Source organism: Pristiophorus japonicus, chromosome 31 (assembly GCF_044704955.1).
Source record: "Pristiophorus japonicus isolate sPriJap1 chromosome 31, sPriJap1.hap1, whole genome shotgun sequence".
NCBI lineage: Eukaryota > Metazoa > Chordata > Chondrichthyes > Pristiophoridae > Pristiophorus > Pristiophorus japonicus.
In genome coordinates this window covers 9,877,377-9,894,876 of record NC_092007.1, presented here as the reverse complement: position 1 = coordinate 9,894,876, position 17,500 = coordinate 9,877,377, and the positions used below count along the sequence as shown (strand labels likewise).

Genomic DNA, 17,500 nt, shown 5'->3' with positions numbered 1-17,500 from the left:
CCCTCGAGCCTGTTACACAGGAACAGGAGGAGGCCCATTCAGCCCTCGAGCCTCTTACACAGGAACAGGAGGAGGCCCATTCAGCCCCTCGAGCCTGTTACACAGGAACAGGAGGAGGCCCATTCAGCCCTCGAGCCTCTTACACAGGAACAGGAGGAGGCCCATTCAGCCCCTCGAGCCTGTTACACAGGAACAGGAGGAGGCCATTCAGCCCTCGAGCCTCTTACACAGGAACAGGAGGAGGCCCATTCAGCCCCTCGAGCCTGTTACACAGGAACAGGAGGAGGCCCATTCAGCCCCTCGAGCCTGTTACACAGGAACAGGAGGAGGCCCATTCAGCCCCTTGAGCCTGTAATGAACACAGTGAGAGTGAGCGCTTCCAGGAATGGAATGTTTCTGTAAATAATGTTTGGAGATTCCCGCTTTCTGTGATTTCACTTCCCCAAACTATACGGGAAAGCCCGAGTGAATCAGAACAGAAAAATCCCTGGTTCTCTGTGCCAATTCCTCATGGGTCAAATTCCTGTCTCCACACTCCCAAAATCCCAACTTTTCCAACAGTTATCACAAACTCTGTCCTTCCTTAGTTTAATGTGTGAATGACTCTTCACTTTATAAAACACGGGTTCGGCCTCAACTGGGGCATTGTGTCCAATTCTGGGCCCGCACACTTTAGGAAGGATGTGAAGGCCTTAGAGAGGGTACGGAGGGAGATTGACCAGAATGGTCCCGGGGGATGTGGGACTTCAGTGACGGGGAGAGACTGGAGAAGCTGGGGTTGTTCCCCTCGGAGCAGAGAAGGTTGAGAGGAGATTCGATCGAGGGGTTCAGAATCACGAGGGGATGTGGACAGAGTGGATCGAGAGAAACCGTTCCCCATTGGTGGAAGGGTGGAGAACCAGAGGGACACAGATTGAAGGCGATTGGCAGAAAGGCGACACGAGGATAAACCTTTTTACGCAGCGAGTGGTTAGGATCGGGGACGCACTGCCCGAGGGGGCGACGGAGGCAGACTCAATCGTGGCTTTCAAAAGGGGAGTTGGGTAAGTCCCTGAAGGAGAGAGGTTTGCCGGGCTCCGGGGAAAGGGCGGGGGGAGTGGACTGGCTGAGGTGCTCCTGCAGAGAGCCGGCACGGGTTCGAGGGGCCGAATGGCCTCCCCCTCCTGTAGTACTGACCTGTGGACATAGAAACATAGATAATAGGTGCAGGAGTAGGCCATTCGGCCCTTCGAATCTGCACCACCACTCAATATGATCATGGCTGATCATTCCCTCAGTACCCCTTTCCTGCTTTCTCTCCATACCCCTCGATCCCTTTAGCCGTAAGGGCCACAACTAACTCCCTTTTGAATATATCCAACGAACTGGCCCCAACAGGTTCGCAATTCTCTGAGTGAAGAAGCTTCTCCTCGTCTCGGTCCTAAATGGCTTACCCCTGGCCTGTTCAATGCTCCGCGGAGAGGTCACAATGCACCCTGCCTGGTGCGCCCCCTTCCCAGCCCCGAGAGGAAGTCACGCGTGACCAAAACTAGGGGGCCGTCAATATAAGGCAGTCACCAATAAATCCAATCGGGATTTCAGGAGAAAGCGCTCCACCAGAATTCCAGCTCCGATCCCTGCCCCTTACTGTAGCTGTTTATCAAAAGACCCCCTCCCACTTACATAAGGACATAAGAAATAGGAGCAGGAGTCGGCCATTCGGCCCCTCGAGCCTGCTCCGCCATTCAATAAGATCATGGCTGATCCGATCATGGACTCAGCTCCACTTCCCCGCCCGCTCCCCATAACCCTTCACTCCCTCATCGCTCAACAATCTGTCCATCTCCGCCTTAAATATATTCAATGACCCAGCCTCCACAGCTCTCTGGGGCAGAGAATTCCACAGATTTACAACCCTCCGAGAGAAGAAATTCCTCCTCATCTCAGTTTTAAATGGGCGGCCCCTTATTCTAAGATCATGCCCCCTAGTTCTAGTCTCCCCCATCAGTGGAAACATCCTCTCTGCATCCACCTTGTCGAGCCCCCTCATAATCTGATACGTTTCGATAAGATCACCTCTCATTCTTCTGAATTCCAATGAGTAGAGGCCCAACCTCCTCAACCTTTCCTCATAAGTCAACCCCCTCGTCTCCGGAATCAACTGAGTGAACCTTCTCTGAACTGCCTCCAAAGCAAGTGTATCCTTTCGTAAATATGGAAACCAAAACTGCACGCAGTACTCCAGGTGTGGCCTCACCAATACCCTGTATAACTGTAGCAAGACTTCCCTGCTTTTATACTCCATCCCCTTTGCAATAAAGGCCAAGATTCCATTGGCCTTCCTGATCACTTGCTGTACCTGCATACTATCCTTTTGTGTTTCATGCACAAGTACCCCCAGGTCCCGCTGTACTGCGGCACTTTGCAATCTTTCTCCACTTAAATAATAACTTGCTCCTACCTGTGTAGTCATGGGCTGGGTACAAGAGGCAGTCTGCAGGCAACGAGAAGATCTTTTCATGGACGGACTGGTACAGAGTCTTAGGACAACCTGGAAAAATGTCCCGAAGAGAATTAGAAATGAAAAGGAGATGACAGAGAGAACTTGTATTTATATAGCGCCTTTCACAACCACTGTCGTCTCAAAGCGCCTCACGACCAATGAAGTACTTTTTGGAGTGTGGTCACTATTGTATTGTGGGAAACGCGGCAGGCAATTTGCGCACAGCAAGCTCCCACACACAGCAATGTGATAATGACCCAGATCACATCTGCTTTTAGTGATAGAAACATAGAAAGATAGAAAATAGGTGCAGGAGTAGGCCATTCGGCCCTTCGAGCCTGCACCACCATTCAATAAGATCATGGCTGATCATTCCCTCAGTACCCCTTTCCTGCTTTCTCTCCATACCCCTTGATCCCTTTAGCCATAAGGGCCACATCTAACTCCCTCTTGAATATATCCAATGAACTGGCATCAACAACTCTCTGCGGCAGGGAATTCCACAGGTTAACAACTCTCTGAGTGAAGAAGTTTCTCCTCATTTCAGTCCTAAATGGCCTACCCGTTATCCTAAGACTATGTCCCCTGGTTCTGGACTTCCCCAACAATCGGGAACATTCTTCCTGCATCTAACCTGTCCAGTCCCGTCAGAATCTTATACATTTCTATGAGATCCCTTCTCATCCTTCTAAATTCCAGTGAATACAGGCCCAGTTGATCCAGTCTCTCCTCATATGTCAGCCCAGCCATCCCGGGAATCAGTCTGGTGAACCTTCGCTGCACTCCCTCAATAGCAAGAACGTCCTTCCTCAGATTAGGAGACCAAAACTGAACACAATATTCCAGGTGAGGCCTCACCAAGGCTCTGTACAACTGCAGTAAGACCTCCCTGCTCCTATACTCAATTCCCCGAGCTATGAAAGCCAACATACCATTTGCCTTCTTCACCACCTGCTGTACCTGCATGCCAACCTTCAATGACTGATGTACCATGACACCCAGGTCTCGTTGCACCTCCCCTTTTCCTAATCTGCCGCCATTCAGATAATATTCTGCCTTTCTGTTTTTGCCCTCAAAATGGATAACCTCACATTTATCCACATTATACTACATCTGCCATGCATTTGCCCACTCACCTAACCTGTCCAAGTCACCCTGCAGCCTCTTAGCATTCTCCTCACAGCTCACACCGCCACCAAGTTTAGTGTCATCTACAAACTTGGAGATATTACACTCAATTCCTTCATCCAAATTATTGCTGTATATTGTAAATAGCTGGGGTCCCAGCACTGAGCCCTGCGGCACCCCACTAGTCACTGCCTGCCATTCTGAAAAGGACCCGTTTATCCCGACTCTCTGCTTCCCGTCTGCCAACCAGTTCTCTATCCACGTCAGTACATTATCCCCAATACCATGAGCTTTGATTTTGCACACCAATCTCTTGTGTGGGACCTTGTCAAAAGCCTTTTGAAAGTCCAGATACACCACATCCACTGGTTCTCCCTTGTCCACTCTACCAGTTACATCCTCAAAAAATTCCAGAAGTTTTGTCAAACATGATTTCCCTTTCATAAATCCATGCTGACTTGGACCGATCCTGTCACTGCTTTCCAAATGCGCTGCTATTTCATCTTTAATAATTGATTCCAACATTTTCCCCACTACTGATGTCAGGCTAACCGGTCTATAATTACCCACCTTCTCTCTCCCTCCTTTTTTAAAAAGTGGTGTTACATTAGCTATCCTCCAATCCATAGGAACTGATCCAGAGTCGATAGACTGTTGGAAAATGATCACCAATGCATCCACTATTTCTAGGGCCACTTCCTTAAGTACTCTGGAATGCAGATTATCAGGCCCCAGGGATCTATCGGCCTTCAATCCCATCAATTTCCCCAACACAATTTCCCACCTAATAAGGATATCCTTCAGTTCCTCCTTCTCACTAGACCCTCAGTCCCCTAGTATTTCCGGAACGTTATTTGTGTCTTCCTTCGTGAAGACAGAACCAAAGTATTTGTTCAATTGGTCTGCCATTTCTTGGTTCCCCATTATAAATTCACCTGAGTCTGACTGCAAGAGACCAATGTTTGTCTTCACTAATCGTTTTCTCTTCACATATTTATAGAAGCTTTTGCAGACAGTTTTTATGTTCCCTACAAGCTTCCTCTCGTACTCTATTTCCCCCCTCCTAATTAAACCCTTAGTCTTCCTCTGTTGAATTTTACATTTCTCCCAGTCCACAGGTTTGGCTTTTTCTAGCCCAATTTATATGCCTCTTCCTTGGATTTAACACTATCCTTAATTTCCCTTGTTAGCCACGGTTGAGCCACCTTCCCCATTTTATTTTTACTCCAGACAGGGATGTACAATTGTTGAAGTTCATTCATGTGATCTATAAATGTTTGCCATTGCCTATCCACCGTCAACCCTTTCAGTATCATTCCCCAGTCTATTCTAGCCAATTCACGTCTCATACCATCGAAGTTACCTTTCCTTAAGTTCAGGACCCTAGTCTCCGAACTAACTGTGTCACTCTCCATCTTAATAAAGTGATGTTGATTGAGGGATAAATATTGGCCCCAGGACAACGGGGAGAACTCCCCCTGCTCTTCTTCCAAATAGTGGCCCCGGGATCTTTTACATCCACCCGAGAGGGCAGACGGGGCCTCGGTTTAACGTCTCATCCGAAAGACGGCACCTCCGACAGTGCAGCGCTCCCTCAGTACTGCCCCTCCTACAGTGCAGCGCTCCCTCAGTACTGCCCCTCCTACAGTGCAGCGCTCCCTCAGTACTGCACCTCCGACAGTGTGGTGTTCCCTCAGTACCACCCCTCCGACAGTGTTGTGTTCCCTCAGTACTGCCACTCCGACAGTGCGGCACTCCCTCAGTACTGCCCCTCTGACAGTGTTGTGTTCCCTCAGGACTGCCCCTCCGACAGCGCAGTACGGCACTCCCTCAGTACTGCCCCTCCGACAGTGCGGCGCTCCCTCAGTACTGCCCCTACGACAGTGCGGCGTTCCCTCAGTACTGTCCCTCCGACAGTGCGGCGCTCCCTCAGTACTGCCCCTCCGACAGTGCGGTGCTCCCTCAGTACCGCCCCTCCGACAGTGCGGCGCTCCCTCAGTACTGCCCCTCCGACAGCGCGGCGCTCCCTCAGTACTGCCCCTCCGACAGTGCGGCGCTCCCTCAGTACTGCCCCTCTGACAGTGTTGTGTTCCCTCAGGACTGCCCCTCCGACAGCGCAGTACGGCACTCCCTCAGTATTGCCCCTCCGACAGCGCGGCGCTCCCTCAGTACTGCCCCTCCGACAGCGCAGGCCAATCAGGAGGCTCGGACTGGGGAACGTCAACAGAGGAATCCGCAATAAATCTTTCTGTACAGAAGGTGCCTTTTGGTTCTGCGCGGAGGGAGGGGTTTCCTGCGCACTCTCCACCTTGCCATCCTCGTCTGCCGTCCGGACACGCCATGGCGGCCATCTTGCCGTCCGGAGGAGGCGGGGGTCCCCGATGGAGTGAACTCTACGCGGGAGTCCTCCCTCTATTTATCGGGGACTTGGCCTGGAGGGTGGTGCACGGGACAGTCCCGTGCAATCGGTCGTTAAATCGGTTCACGGGCTCCCGGGGCCGCCTGCGATTTCTGCGGCCTGGAGGAGTCCGTGTTCCACGTGTACGTTCAGTGTGTGAGGTTGCAGCCCCTCTTCCATTGCTTGAAGGGGCCGCTCCTCAAATTCTGGCTGTGCACTTCAGTCCCACGCTCCTGATCTTTGGGCACCCTGTGCGGAGGGGAGCGGGGCAAGTCCGAGGGCCTCCTCGTGGGGCCTGCTCCTGGGCCCTGGCCAAGGGGAGGCCATTAACCGGTCCAGGCAGCGGGCAGTCGAGGGGGTCGTTCAGCCCCGACTGCCTGCCTCTCGTCCACGGGTTACAGCCAAGCCGGGGTGGCCCTGGAGATGGGAGCACGCGGTGTCCACCGGTACGCTCGCGGCCTTCCGCGAGAGGTGGGCGCCGGAGGGACTGGAGTGCACCGTCGCCCCCGGGGCAACCTAAGTTGATTTGGTAAAGTTCCCAAGTTAATTTGGACAATTTGTTGGTTCCGACGCCTTCTCAAAAAGGGGGCATTTGATTTTAAAGTTCTGCCAAAATTAGTTGTACAGAAGGTGATTGGTGGGGGGTGGGGGGGGTTGAGAGGGGGCTTGGGGCAGCAGGGGGCGAGACGGAAGGGCTTACCTTGCTGAAAATCTGTGCGTCCACAACCCCTGATCAGAAGCGCGTCTCCGGTGAACGCCATCGAACTGTCATTGAGCACGTAGGTTAGGCAGCCGTCCGTGTGACCTGGGGTCGAGCGGGCCTCCAAAAACTAGCCAGGACCGAAACCCAAAGCAAATCAAATCACGTTTTTTTTTTCCAAAAAAAATGAGCCCGACGGGGCGAAAAACATTTGCTGACGACACAAAGCTCGGCGGGACTGTCAGCATTGAGGAGAAGACACTGCGTCTGCAAAGGGGCATCGACAGGCACAAGCGAGAGGGCAGCTAGGCGGCCAATGCAGTTTAGCGCGGGGAAAAGGTGAGGTCTTTCGCTTGGGTCGGAAGAATTGTAACACGGAAGCTTTTTTTAACTGGTGAGAAACTTTTAAATGCTGGTGTCCAGGGAGATCTGCATCTCCCGAGACACAGAGAGTTTGTTTGCAGGTACAGCAAGTCATTCAGGCAGGCAAATGGCACGTTGGCCTTTATTGCAAGGTTGGGTGGAGTGGAAGAGACGGAAGTCTTGCTACAATTGTACAGGGCCTGTGCACAGTTCTGGTCTCCATATACCTGGGTTAGACCACACTTGGAGCACCGTGTACAGTTCTGGTCTCCATATACCTGGGTTCGACCACACTTGGAGCACCGTGCACAGTTCTGGTCTCCATATACCTGGGTTAGACCACACTTGGAGCACCGTGCACAGTTCTGGTCTCCATATACCTGGGTTAGACCACACTTGGAGCACCGTGTACAGTTCTGGTCTCTATATACCTGGGTTAGACCACACTTGGAGCACTGTGCACAGTTCTGGTCTCCATATACCTGGGTTAGCCCACACTTGGAGCACCGTGCACAGTTCTGGTCTCCATATACCTGGGTTAGCCCACACTTGGAGCACCGTGCACAGTTCTGGTCTCCATATACCTGGGTTAGACCACACTTGGAGCACCATGTACAGTTCTGGTCTCCATATACCTGGGTTAGACCACACTTGGAGCACCGTGCACAGTTCTGGTCTCCATATACCTGGGTTCGACCACACTTGGAGCACCGTGCACAGTTCTGGTCTCCATATACCTGGGTTAGACCACACTGGGAGCAGCGTGCACAGTTCTGGTCTCCATATACCTGGGTTAGACCACACTTGGAGCACCGTGTACAGTTCTGGTCTCTATATACCTGGGTTAGACCACACTTGGAGCACTGTGCACAGTTCTGGTCTCCATATACCTGGGTTAGCCCACACTTGGAGCACCGTGCACAGTTCTGGTCTCCATATACCTGGGTTAGCCCACACTTGGAGCACCGTGCATAGTTCTGGTCTCCATATACCTGGGTTAGACCACACTTGGAGCACCGTGTACAGTTCTGGTCTCCATATACCTGGGTTAGACCACACTTGGAGCACCGTGCACAGTTCTGGTCTCCATATACCTGGGTTCGACCACACTTGGAGCACCGTGCACAGTTCTGGTCTCCATATACCTGGGTTAGACCACACTGGGAGCACCGTGCACAGTTCTGGTCTCCATATACCTGGGTTAGACCACACTTGGAGCACCGTGCACAGTTCTGGTCTCCGTGTTATGGAATGGATATCGAGGCACTGGAGAAGGTGCAGGGAAGATTTACGAGGATGATACATGAACTGGGAGGTTATAACTATCAGGAAAGACTGGGTCCCTTTACTCTAGAACAGAGAAGGCTGGTGGGGTGAGCTGATGGAGGTGTGTAGATTATGAAAGGGTTCGATAGGGTAGACGTAGAGAAGATGTTTCCACTTGTGGAGGGAGACCAGAACTCGGGACCATCAATATACGACAGTCACTGATAAATCCAATGGGGAATTCAGGAGAAACTTCTTTACCCAGAGAGGGGTGAGAATGGGGATCTCACTCCCACAGGGAGGGGTCGAGGCGAGGAGCAGAGATACATTTAAGGGGAAGCTGGATAAACACATGAGGGAGAAGGGAATTGAAGGATATGGTGATGGGGTGAGATGGAGAGGGGAGGGAGGAGCCTGGTGTGGAGCATAAATCCCGGCACGGAGCGGTGGGACATAAACCCCGGCACGGAGCGGTGGGACCGAACGGCTGCAAAATCTGATATCATTCTTAGTCCGGAGTTTACTTACGAATTTGCCAAAGTTGATGTAGTCACCCTCCTTAATGCAAATGTCAGCCAAGGCTCCGCTGTCATTGGATATAACACTTCGACATCCAGGCATCATTGTCTTCATGAGGCCAGTGCCAGTCACATGATCGGCATGGCAGTGGGTATTGGCTGCGTACGGAACAAGGAGACCAATAGCGTCAATCTCTACCAGCCTTCAACGATAGATCTGATAGGCGGTTGAGGGGAAGGGGCAAAGACCTGAAAAGGTCCTTGCATTGATGTAGCGCCTTTCACCCCCTCAGGATGGCCCAAAGCGCTTCACAGCCAATGAAGCACCCTTGACGTGTGCTCGCTGTTGCATTGTGGGAAACGCGGCAGCCAATTTGCGCACAGCAAGCTCCCACACACAGCAATGTGATAATGACCCAGTTCATCTGTATTTTTAGTGATGTTTGTTGCTGGATATTGGCCCCAGGACACCGGGGAGAACTGCTCCCTGATCGTCTTCCAAATAGTGGGCTCTGGGATCTTTTGCGTCCACCTGAGAGGGCAGACGGGGCCTCGGTTTAAGGCCGCATGTGAAAGTCGGTATCTCCGAAAGTGCGGCACTCCCTCAGTACTGCCCCTCCGACAGCGCGGTGCTCCCTCAGTACTGCCCCTCCGACAGTGCGGTGCTCCCTCAGTACTGCCCCTCCGACAGTGCGGTGCTCCCTCAGTACCGCCCCTCCAACCGTGCGGTGCTCCCTCAGTACTGCCCCTCCGACAGTGCGGCACTCCCTCAGTACTGCCCCACTGACAGTGCGGCACTCCCTCAGTAGTGCCCCTCTGACAGTGCGGCGCTCCCTCAGTACTGCCCCTCCGACAGTGCGGCACTCCCTCTCGGCTTTACAAGGTGGATGCAGAGAGGATGTTTCCACTGATGGGGGAGACTAGAACTAGGGGGCATGGTCTTAGAATAAGGGGCCGCCCATTTAAAACTGAGATGAGGAGGAATTTCTTCTCTCAGAGGGTTGTAAATCTGTGGAATTCTCTGCCCCAGAGAGCTGTGGAGGCTGGGTCATTGAATATATTTAAGGTGGAGATAGACAGATTTTTGAGCGATAAGGGAGTGAAGGGTTATGGGGAGCGGGCGGGGAAGTGGAGCTGAGTCCATGATCGGATCAGCCATGATGGTATTAAATGGCGGAGCAGGCTCGAGGGGCCGAATGGCCGACTCCTGCTCCTATTTCTGATGTTCTTATGCCGTTCGGGCGGACATTAAATCTCCAACGACCACTGTCGACAGAAGATTGGGTACGAGTTCTCCGCCTGGTAACCCCGCGGCCCAAATTCCTCCCTCCACTAACGTCGCTTGAGAGAAAATAACAGATTCATCTCATTGCACCCCGTGGGAGCTTGCTGTGTACAACATGGCCGCCACCTTGGCCGGGAAGACATGAGCGACTGGTGTGTGTGGGAGCTTGCTGTGCGCAAACTGGCTGCTGCGTTTCCCACAATACAACAGTGACCGCACTCCAAAACGTACTTCATTGGCTGTGAGGCGCTTTGAGACGTTTGGGGGACGTGAAGAGCTGATAGGCCAATGGTCTATTTCTGTGTTGTAAATTCAATGTAATTCTAAGTAGGTCCAATGACCCCGCCCCCTTCCTCAACCCCCTCTCAGCCTAGCAACCCGACGATCTGCCCTGGGAGTGTTTGATGGGACAGTGTAGAGGGAGCTTTACTCTGTATCTAACCCCCTGTACCTGTACCTGCCCTGGGAGTGTTTGATGGGACAGTGCAGAGGGAGCTTTACTCTGTATCTAACCCCGTGCTGTACCTGCCCTGGGAGTGTTTGATGGGACAGTGTAGAGGGAGCTTTACTCTGTATCTAACCCCCTGTACCTGCCCTGGGAGTGTTTGATGGGACAGTGTAGAGGGAGCTTTTCTCTGTATCTAACCCCCTGTACCTGCCCTGGGAGTGTTTGATGGGACAGTGCAGAGGGAGCTTTACTCTGTATCTAACCCCGTGCTGTACCTGCCCTGGGAGTGTTTGATGGGACAGTGTAGAGGGAGCTTTACTCTGTATCTAACCCCCTGTACCTGTACCTGCCCTGGGAGTGTTTGATGGGACAGTGCAGAGGGATCTTTACTCTGCTTCTAACCCCGTGCTGTACCTGCCCTGGGAGTGTTTGATGGGACAGTGTAGAGGGAGCTTTACTCTGTATCTAACCCCATGCTGTACCTGTACCTGCCCTGGGAGTGTTTGATGGGACAGTGCAGAGGGAGCTTTACTCTGTATCTAACCCCGTGCTGTACCTGTACCTGCCCTGGGAGTGTTTGATGGGACAGTGTAGAGTGAGCTTTACTCTGTATCTAACCCCATGCTGTACCTGTACCTGCCCTGGGAGTGTTTGATGGGACAGTGTAGAGGGGGCTTTACTCTGTATCTAACCCCATGCTGTACCTGTACCTGTCCTGGGAGTGTTTGATGGGACAGTGTAGAGGGAGCTTTACTCTGTATCTAACCCCCTGTACCTGTACCTGCCCTGGGAGTGTTTGATGGGACAGTGTAGAGGGAGCTTTACTCTGTATCTAACCCCCTGTACCTGTACCTGCCCTGGGAGTGTTTGTTGTGGATGGTGAGAACACCTTGGATTAAATATTGTATTTTTCTTACCTGCATAGAGCAGATTGAGCCCGAGTTCCTGAATTAATTTAACATCTCTGCTGACTGTTTCCAGCACTGGGTCAATGATTACTGCCTCCTTGCTCTGTACATCTCCTAGTAAGTAGGTATATGTGCAACTGATCTTCTCAAACAGCTAGTTGAGTCAGAGGAGCGAAAGACAATTGGTGATTAGATCAGACATACAATCTGGACAAAACGTAACCATTCACTCCCGTCTGGAACTGTACAGCCTGTATGTGTGTGTGTCTCAGTGTGGGCTCCTGTACATGTACAGTACTGAGGGAGCGCCGTACTGCGCTGTCGGAGGGGCAGTACTGAGGGAGTGCCGTACTGCGCTGTCGGAGGGGCAGTACTGAGGGAGTGCCGTACTGTCGGAGGGGCAGTACTGAGGGAGTGCCACGCTGTCGGAGGGGCAGTATTGAGGGAGTGCCGCGCTGTCGGAGGGCCAGTACTGAGGGAATGCCGCACTGTCGGGAGGTGCAGTACTGAGGGAGCGCCGCACTGTCGAAGGGGCAGTACTGAGGGAGTGCCACACTGTCGGAGGTGCAGTACTGAGGGAGTGCCGTACTGTCGAAGGGGCAGTACTGAGGGAGTGCCGCACTGTGCTCTGTCTGTCTGACTGTCTTTCTCTGCCTCTCTCTCTCTGTCTCTCTCTCTCTCTCTGTCTGTCTCTCTCTGCCTCTCCTCCCCTCTCTCTCTCTCGCTCTCTGTCTCTCTCTCTCTCTCTGTCTCTCCCTCTCTGTCTCTCTCTCTCTTTCTCTCTCTCTCTGTCTCTGTCTCTGTGTGTGTGTCTCTCTCTCTCTCTATTTCTCTGTTTCTCTCTCTCTCTCTGTCTGTCTCTCTCTCTCTCTCTCTGTCTGTCTCTCCCTCTCTCTCTGTCTCTCTCTCTCTCTGTCTGTCTCTCCCTCTCTCTCTCTCTGTCTCTCTCTTTCTCTCTCTCTCCCTTTCTCTCTCTCTCTGTCTGTGTGTGTGTGTGTCTCTCTCTCTCTCTGTTTCTCTCTGTCTCTCTCTCTGGCTGTCTCTCTCTGTCTTTCTTTTTCTCTCTGTCTGTCTCTCTCTCTCTCTCTCTCTGTCTGTGTCTCTCTGTCTCTCTCTCTCTGGCTGTCTCTCTCTGTCTGTCTCTCTCTCTCTCTCTGTCTCTCCCTCTCTCTCTGTCTCTCCCTCTCTCTCTCTTTCTCTCGCTCTCTCTGTCTCTCTCTCTCTCTTTCTCTCTATCTCTGTCTGTGTGTGTGTGTGTGTCTCTCTCTCTCTGTTTCTCTCTGTCTCTCTCTCTGGCTGTCTCTCTCTGTCTTTCTTTCTCTCTCTGTCTGTCTGTCTCTCTCTCTCTCTCTCTCTGTCTGTGTCTCTCTGTCTCTCTCTCTCTCTCTGGCTGTCTCTCTGTCTTTCTTTCTCTGTCTCTCTCTCTCTGTCTCTCTCTCTCTCTCTGTCTCCCTCTCTCTCTCTCTCTCGCTGTCTCTCTCTCTCTCTCTCTCGCTGTCTCTCTCTCTCTCCCTGTCTCTCTCCCTGTCTCTCTCTCTCTCTCTCTGTCTGTCTCTCTCTCTCTCTCTCTCGCTGTCTCTCTCTCTCTGTCTCTCTCTCTCTCCCTGTCTCTCTCTCTCCCTCTCGCTGTCTCTCTCTCTCTCCCTGTCTCTCTCTCTCTCTCCCTGTCTCTCTCACTGTCTCTCTCTCTCTCTCTCTGTCTCCCTCTCTCTCCCTGTCTCTCTCTCTCTCTCTGTCTCTCTCTCTCTCCCTGTCTCTCTCACTGTCTCTCTCTCTCTCTCTCTGTCTCCCTCTCTCTCCCTGTCTCTCTCTCCCTGTCTCTCCCCCTCTCTCTCCCCCTCTCTCTGTTTAATTCGGGCTTGTCTGCTAGTTATGGCGGGGGCCTGTTGTGCTGGCTCACCCGGTGACTCACCTGTCGGAATATTAACCCTTTCGCCAGTGCCGACTGGTGGTGGCTGAGACGGAGGGTGGTGATGAGGGGCTGGATGTGCAGCACATTCCTGCCCCGGTGAAATCCAGCCGCAGGCCCCGGAGTGACAGCCCGGCCTCCCCGGCAGACGGAGTTGAGCAGAATCCGGCCCACTGCACTCATGTTACAAAGCGGCCAAGCCAGAGAGAGAGAGAGAGCGAGAGAGAGAGAGAGAGAGAGAGAGAGTGTTACTTCCTGCTGCACTGCCCAGGGTCCGAGGAACACTGGGGAACTTTGTCGTGAGAGGGAGGTTAAACATTAACCGGAGGCGACATTTCCAACGCCTTGCGTAACTTTATTGCTGGGGAGGAGGCCGGAGGTTTTGAGCGACCCTGGTCAGGCCTTTCAGAGCGATGAGAGAGAGAACGTACGCCTCTGGCCTGGACGCTTTGGGGAGTCTCGTGTCTGGGGGGGACCATGCGGACAATGTGGCCCTGCCCAGCGGAGCTGGTCGAGTGTGTGGTCAGTGCTTCGATGCTGGGGATGTTGGGCCTGGTCGAGGACGCTAACGTTGGTGCGTCTGTCCTCCCGGGGGATTTGCCGGATCTGGCGGAGACAGCGTTGGTGGTATTTCTCCGGCGACTCGAGGTGTCTACTGTACACGGTCCATGTCTCTGAGCCCCCCCCCCCATACAGGAGGGCGGGTATCACCACAGCCCCCGAGCGCTCCACTCAGAACTCAAATTTAAAAAAAAACCACGTTGCAAATCAATAATCAATTTTGGCGGAGCAGGGGGGGCTCCGGGGGCAGAATGTCCGTAATCTCCGCGGGTGGGGCTTAAGGTCTGCGTGGAAGGGCGGAGGTCGCGAGGGGGGCCGAGGGGAGCACTGAGGGGGGCCGAGGGGAGCACTGAGGGGGCCGAGGGGAGCACTGAGGGGGGCCGAGGGGAGCACTGAGGGGGGCCGAGGGGAGCACTGAGGGGGGCCGAGGGGAGCACTGAGGGGGGCCCAGGGGAGCACTGAGGGGGGCCGAGGGGAGCACTGAGGGGGGCCGAGGGGAGCACTGAGGGGGGCCGAGGGGAGCACTGAGGGGGGCCGAGGGGAGCACTGAGGGGGGCCGAGGGGAGCACTGAGGGGCTAAGGGGGGCCGAGGGGAGCACTGAGGGGGCCGAGGGGAGCACTGAGGGGGGCCGAGGGGGGCCGAGGGGAGCACTGAGGGGGGCCGAGGGGAGCACTGAGGGGGGCCGAGGGGGCCGAGGGGAGCACTGAGGGGCAACTTGGAACATTCACAGGGCGGGAGCAATTGTCGGGGTCCCTCCCTCTCCCCTTCCCCTCCCTCTCCTCCTCCCTCCTCTCCCACTCCCTCCTCTCCCCTCCTATACCCCTCCCCTCCGATCCGTCTCCTCCTAGGCCTCCCCTCCTATCCCACTCCCTCCTCTCCCACTCCCTCCTCTCCCCACTCCCTCCTATCCCCCTCCCTCCTACCCCCCTCCTACCTATCCCTCCCCCCTCCTCCTCTCCCCTCCTATCCCACTCCCTCCTATCCCTCCCCTCCTATTCCCCTCCCTCCTATCCTCTCCCCTCTTAACCCTCCCTCCGATCCGTCTCCTCCTCCCCCTCCCCTCCTATCCCCCTCCATCCTATCCTCCCCTCCTATCTCCCTCCCTCCTATCCCACTCCCCTCCTATCCCCTCCCCACCTAGCCCCCTCCCTCCTATCCCACTCCCTCCAATCCCACTCCATCCTATCCCACTCCCCTCCTATTCCACTCCCTCCTATCCCCCTCCATCCTATCCCACTCCCTCCTATCCCCTCCCCCCTATCCCCCTCCCTCCTATCCCACTCCCCTCCTATTCCACTCCCTCCTATCCCCTTCCCTCCTATCCCACTTCCCTCCTATCCCCTCCCCTGCTATCCCCTCCCCTCCTATCCACTCCCCTCCTATCCCCTTCCCTCTTATCCCCCTTCCTCCTATCCCCTTCCCTCCTATCCCACTCCTATCCCCCTCCCTCCTATCCCACTCCCTCCTATTCCCCACTCACTCCTATTCCCTCCCCTCCTATCCCCCTCCCCCCTATTCCCCTCCCCTCCTATCCCTCTCCACTCTTATCCCCCCTCCTTCCTATCCCATTCCCTCCTATTCCCTTCCCTCCAATCCCCTCCCCTCCTATCCCCCTCCTTTCCTGACCCCCTCCCCTCCTATCCCTCTCCACTCCTATCCCCCTCCCTCCTACCCCACTCCCTCCTATTCCCTTCCCTCCAATCCCCTCCCCTCCTATCCCCCTCCTTTCCTGACCCCCTCCCCTCCTATTCCCCTCCCTCCTATCCTCCCCTCTTAACCCTCCCTCCGATCCGTCTCCTCCTCCCCCTCCCCTCCTATCCCCCTCCATCCTATTCCTCCCCTCCTATCTCCCTCCCTCCTATCCCACTCCCCTCCTATCCCCTCCCCACCTAGCCCCCTCCCTCCTATCCCACTCCCTCCAATCCCACTCCATCCTATCCCCACTCCCCTCCTATTCCACTCCCTCCTATCCCCCTCCATCCTATCCCACTCCCTCCTATCCCCTCCCCCCTATCCCCCTCCCTCCTATCCCACTCCCCTCCTATTCCACTCCCTCCTATCCCCTTCCCTCCTATCCCACTTCCCTCCTATCCCCTCCCCTGCTATCCCCTCCCCTCCTATCCACTCCCCTCCTATCCCCTTCCCTCTTATCCCCCTTCCTCCTATCCCCTTCCCTCCTATCCCACTCCTATCCCCCTCCCTCCTATCCCACTCCCTCCTATTCCCCACTCACTCCTATTCCCTCCCCTCCTATCCCCCTCCCCCCTATTCCCCTCCCCTCCTATCCCTCTCCACTCTTATCCCCCCTCCTTCCTATCCCATTCCCTCCTATTCCCTTCCCTCCAATCCCCTCCCCTCCTATCCCCCTCCTTTCCTGACCCCCTCCCCTCCTATCCCTCTCCACTCCTATCCCCCTCCCTCCTACCCCACTCCCTCCTATTCCCTTCCCTCCAATCCCCTCCCCTCCTATCCCCCTCCTTTCCTGACCCCCTCCCCTCCTATCCCTCTCCACTCCTATCCCCCTCCCTCCTATCCCCCTCCCTCCTATCCTCCTCCCTCCTATCCCCCTCCACTCCTATCCCCCTCCCTTCTATCCCACCCCTCCTATCCCTCCCCTCCTATCCCTCCCTCTCCTATCTCTCCCTCCTATCCCTCCCCTCCTATCCCTCCCTCCTATCCACCTCCCCTCCTATCCCTCTCCACTCCTATCCCCCTCCTTCCTATCCCATTCCCTCCTATTCCCTTCCCTCCAATCCCCTCCCCTGCTATCCCCCTCCCCTCCTATCCACCTCCCCTCCTATCCCTCTCCACTCCTATCCCCCTCCCTCCTATCCCACTCCCTCCTATTCCCTTCCCTCCAATCCCCTCCCCTCCTATCCCCCTCCACTCCTATCCCCCTCCCTTCTATCCCGCCCCTCCTATCCCTCCCCTCCTATCCCCCTCTCCTCCTATCCCTCTCCACTCCTATCCCCCTCCCTCCTATCCCCTCCCCCCTCCTCTCTCCCCTCCTATCCCCCCCTCCCCAACCACTCCTATCCCGGATCGAGTGCCCCCCCCACCCCCGGTACAGTGTCAATGGCGACTGCTTCTTGCTGACCCTCAGCGCTCCCGGTGAGGTTGGTCAGGACGGAGTGCGGTGCTGTGTTTGAATAAACCCTGACGTGTGTGTGTCTCAGTGTGGGCTCCTGGTCATGTCCAGCACACAGCGGGTAACGGCAACGGGTCACTGGGCAGCACTCCACCTCTGAGCCACAAGGTCGTGGGTTCGAGTCCCACTCCACAGACTAAGCACAAAATCCAGGTCGTCACACCCCCAGGGGCAGTACTGAGGGAGTGCCTCACTGTCGGAGGGGCAGTACTGAGGGAGTGCCTCACTGTCGGAGGGGCAGTACTGAGGGAGTGCCTCACTGTCGGAGGGGCAGTACTGAGGGAGCGCCTCACTGTCGGAGGGGCAGTACTGAGGGAGTGCCTCACTGTCGGAGGGGCAGTACTGAGGGAGCGCTGCACTGTGCTCTGTCTGTCTTTCTCTGCCT

General features: G+C 54.9%; 2 protein-coding genes across 3 annotated transcripts in view; one reads left to right on the top strand and one right to left on the bottom strand.

The window, feature by feature from the left end:
- ethe1 (ETHE1 persulfide dioxygenase) overlaps nucleotides 1-14,032 on the bottom strand; it is an 18,770-nt gene extending 4,738 nt beyond the window's left edge. The window contains exons 1-5 of one of the 2 annotated variants that reach the window (XM_070868895.1): nucleotides 13,409-14,032; nucleotides 11,506-11,650; nucleotides 8,866-9,014; nucleotides 6,709-6,838; nucleotides 2,441-2,530 (exon numbers count right to left, since the gene is read on the bottom strand). In XM_070868895.1, the coding sequence (XP_070724996.1) occupies nucleotides 2,441-2,530; nucleotides 6,709-6,838; nucleotides 8,866-9,014; nucleotides 11,506-11,650; nucleotides 13,409-13,588 (694 nt within the window). In that variant the 5' untranslated portion in view covers nucleotides 13,589-14,032. The remainder of the gene's footprint in view (nucleotides 1-2,440; nucleotides 2,531-6,708; nucleotides 6,839-8,865; nucleotides 9,015-11,505; nucleotides 11,651-13,408) is intronic. The other variant, XM_070868896.1, reaches the window with a different exon arrangement.
- A 3,126-nt stretch (nucleotides 14,033-17,158) lies between these two features.
- Nucleotides 17,159-17,500, top strand: part of LOC139240333 (DNA repair protein XRCC1-like) — a 19,492-nt gene continuing 19,150 nt past the window's right edge. The window contains exon 1 of the mRNA XM_070868806.1: nucleotides 17,159-17,176. Coding sequence (XP_070724907.1) covers nucleotides 17,159-17,176 — 18 coding nt within the window. The remainder of the gene's footprint in view (nucleotides 17,177-17,500) is intronic.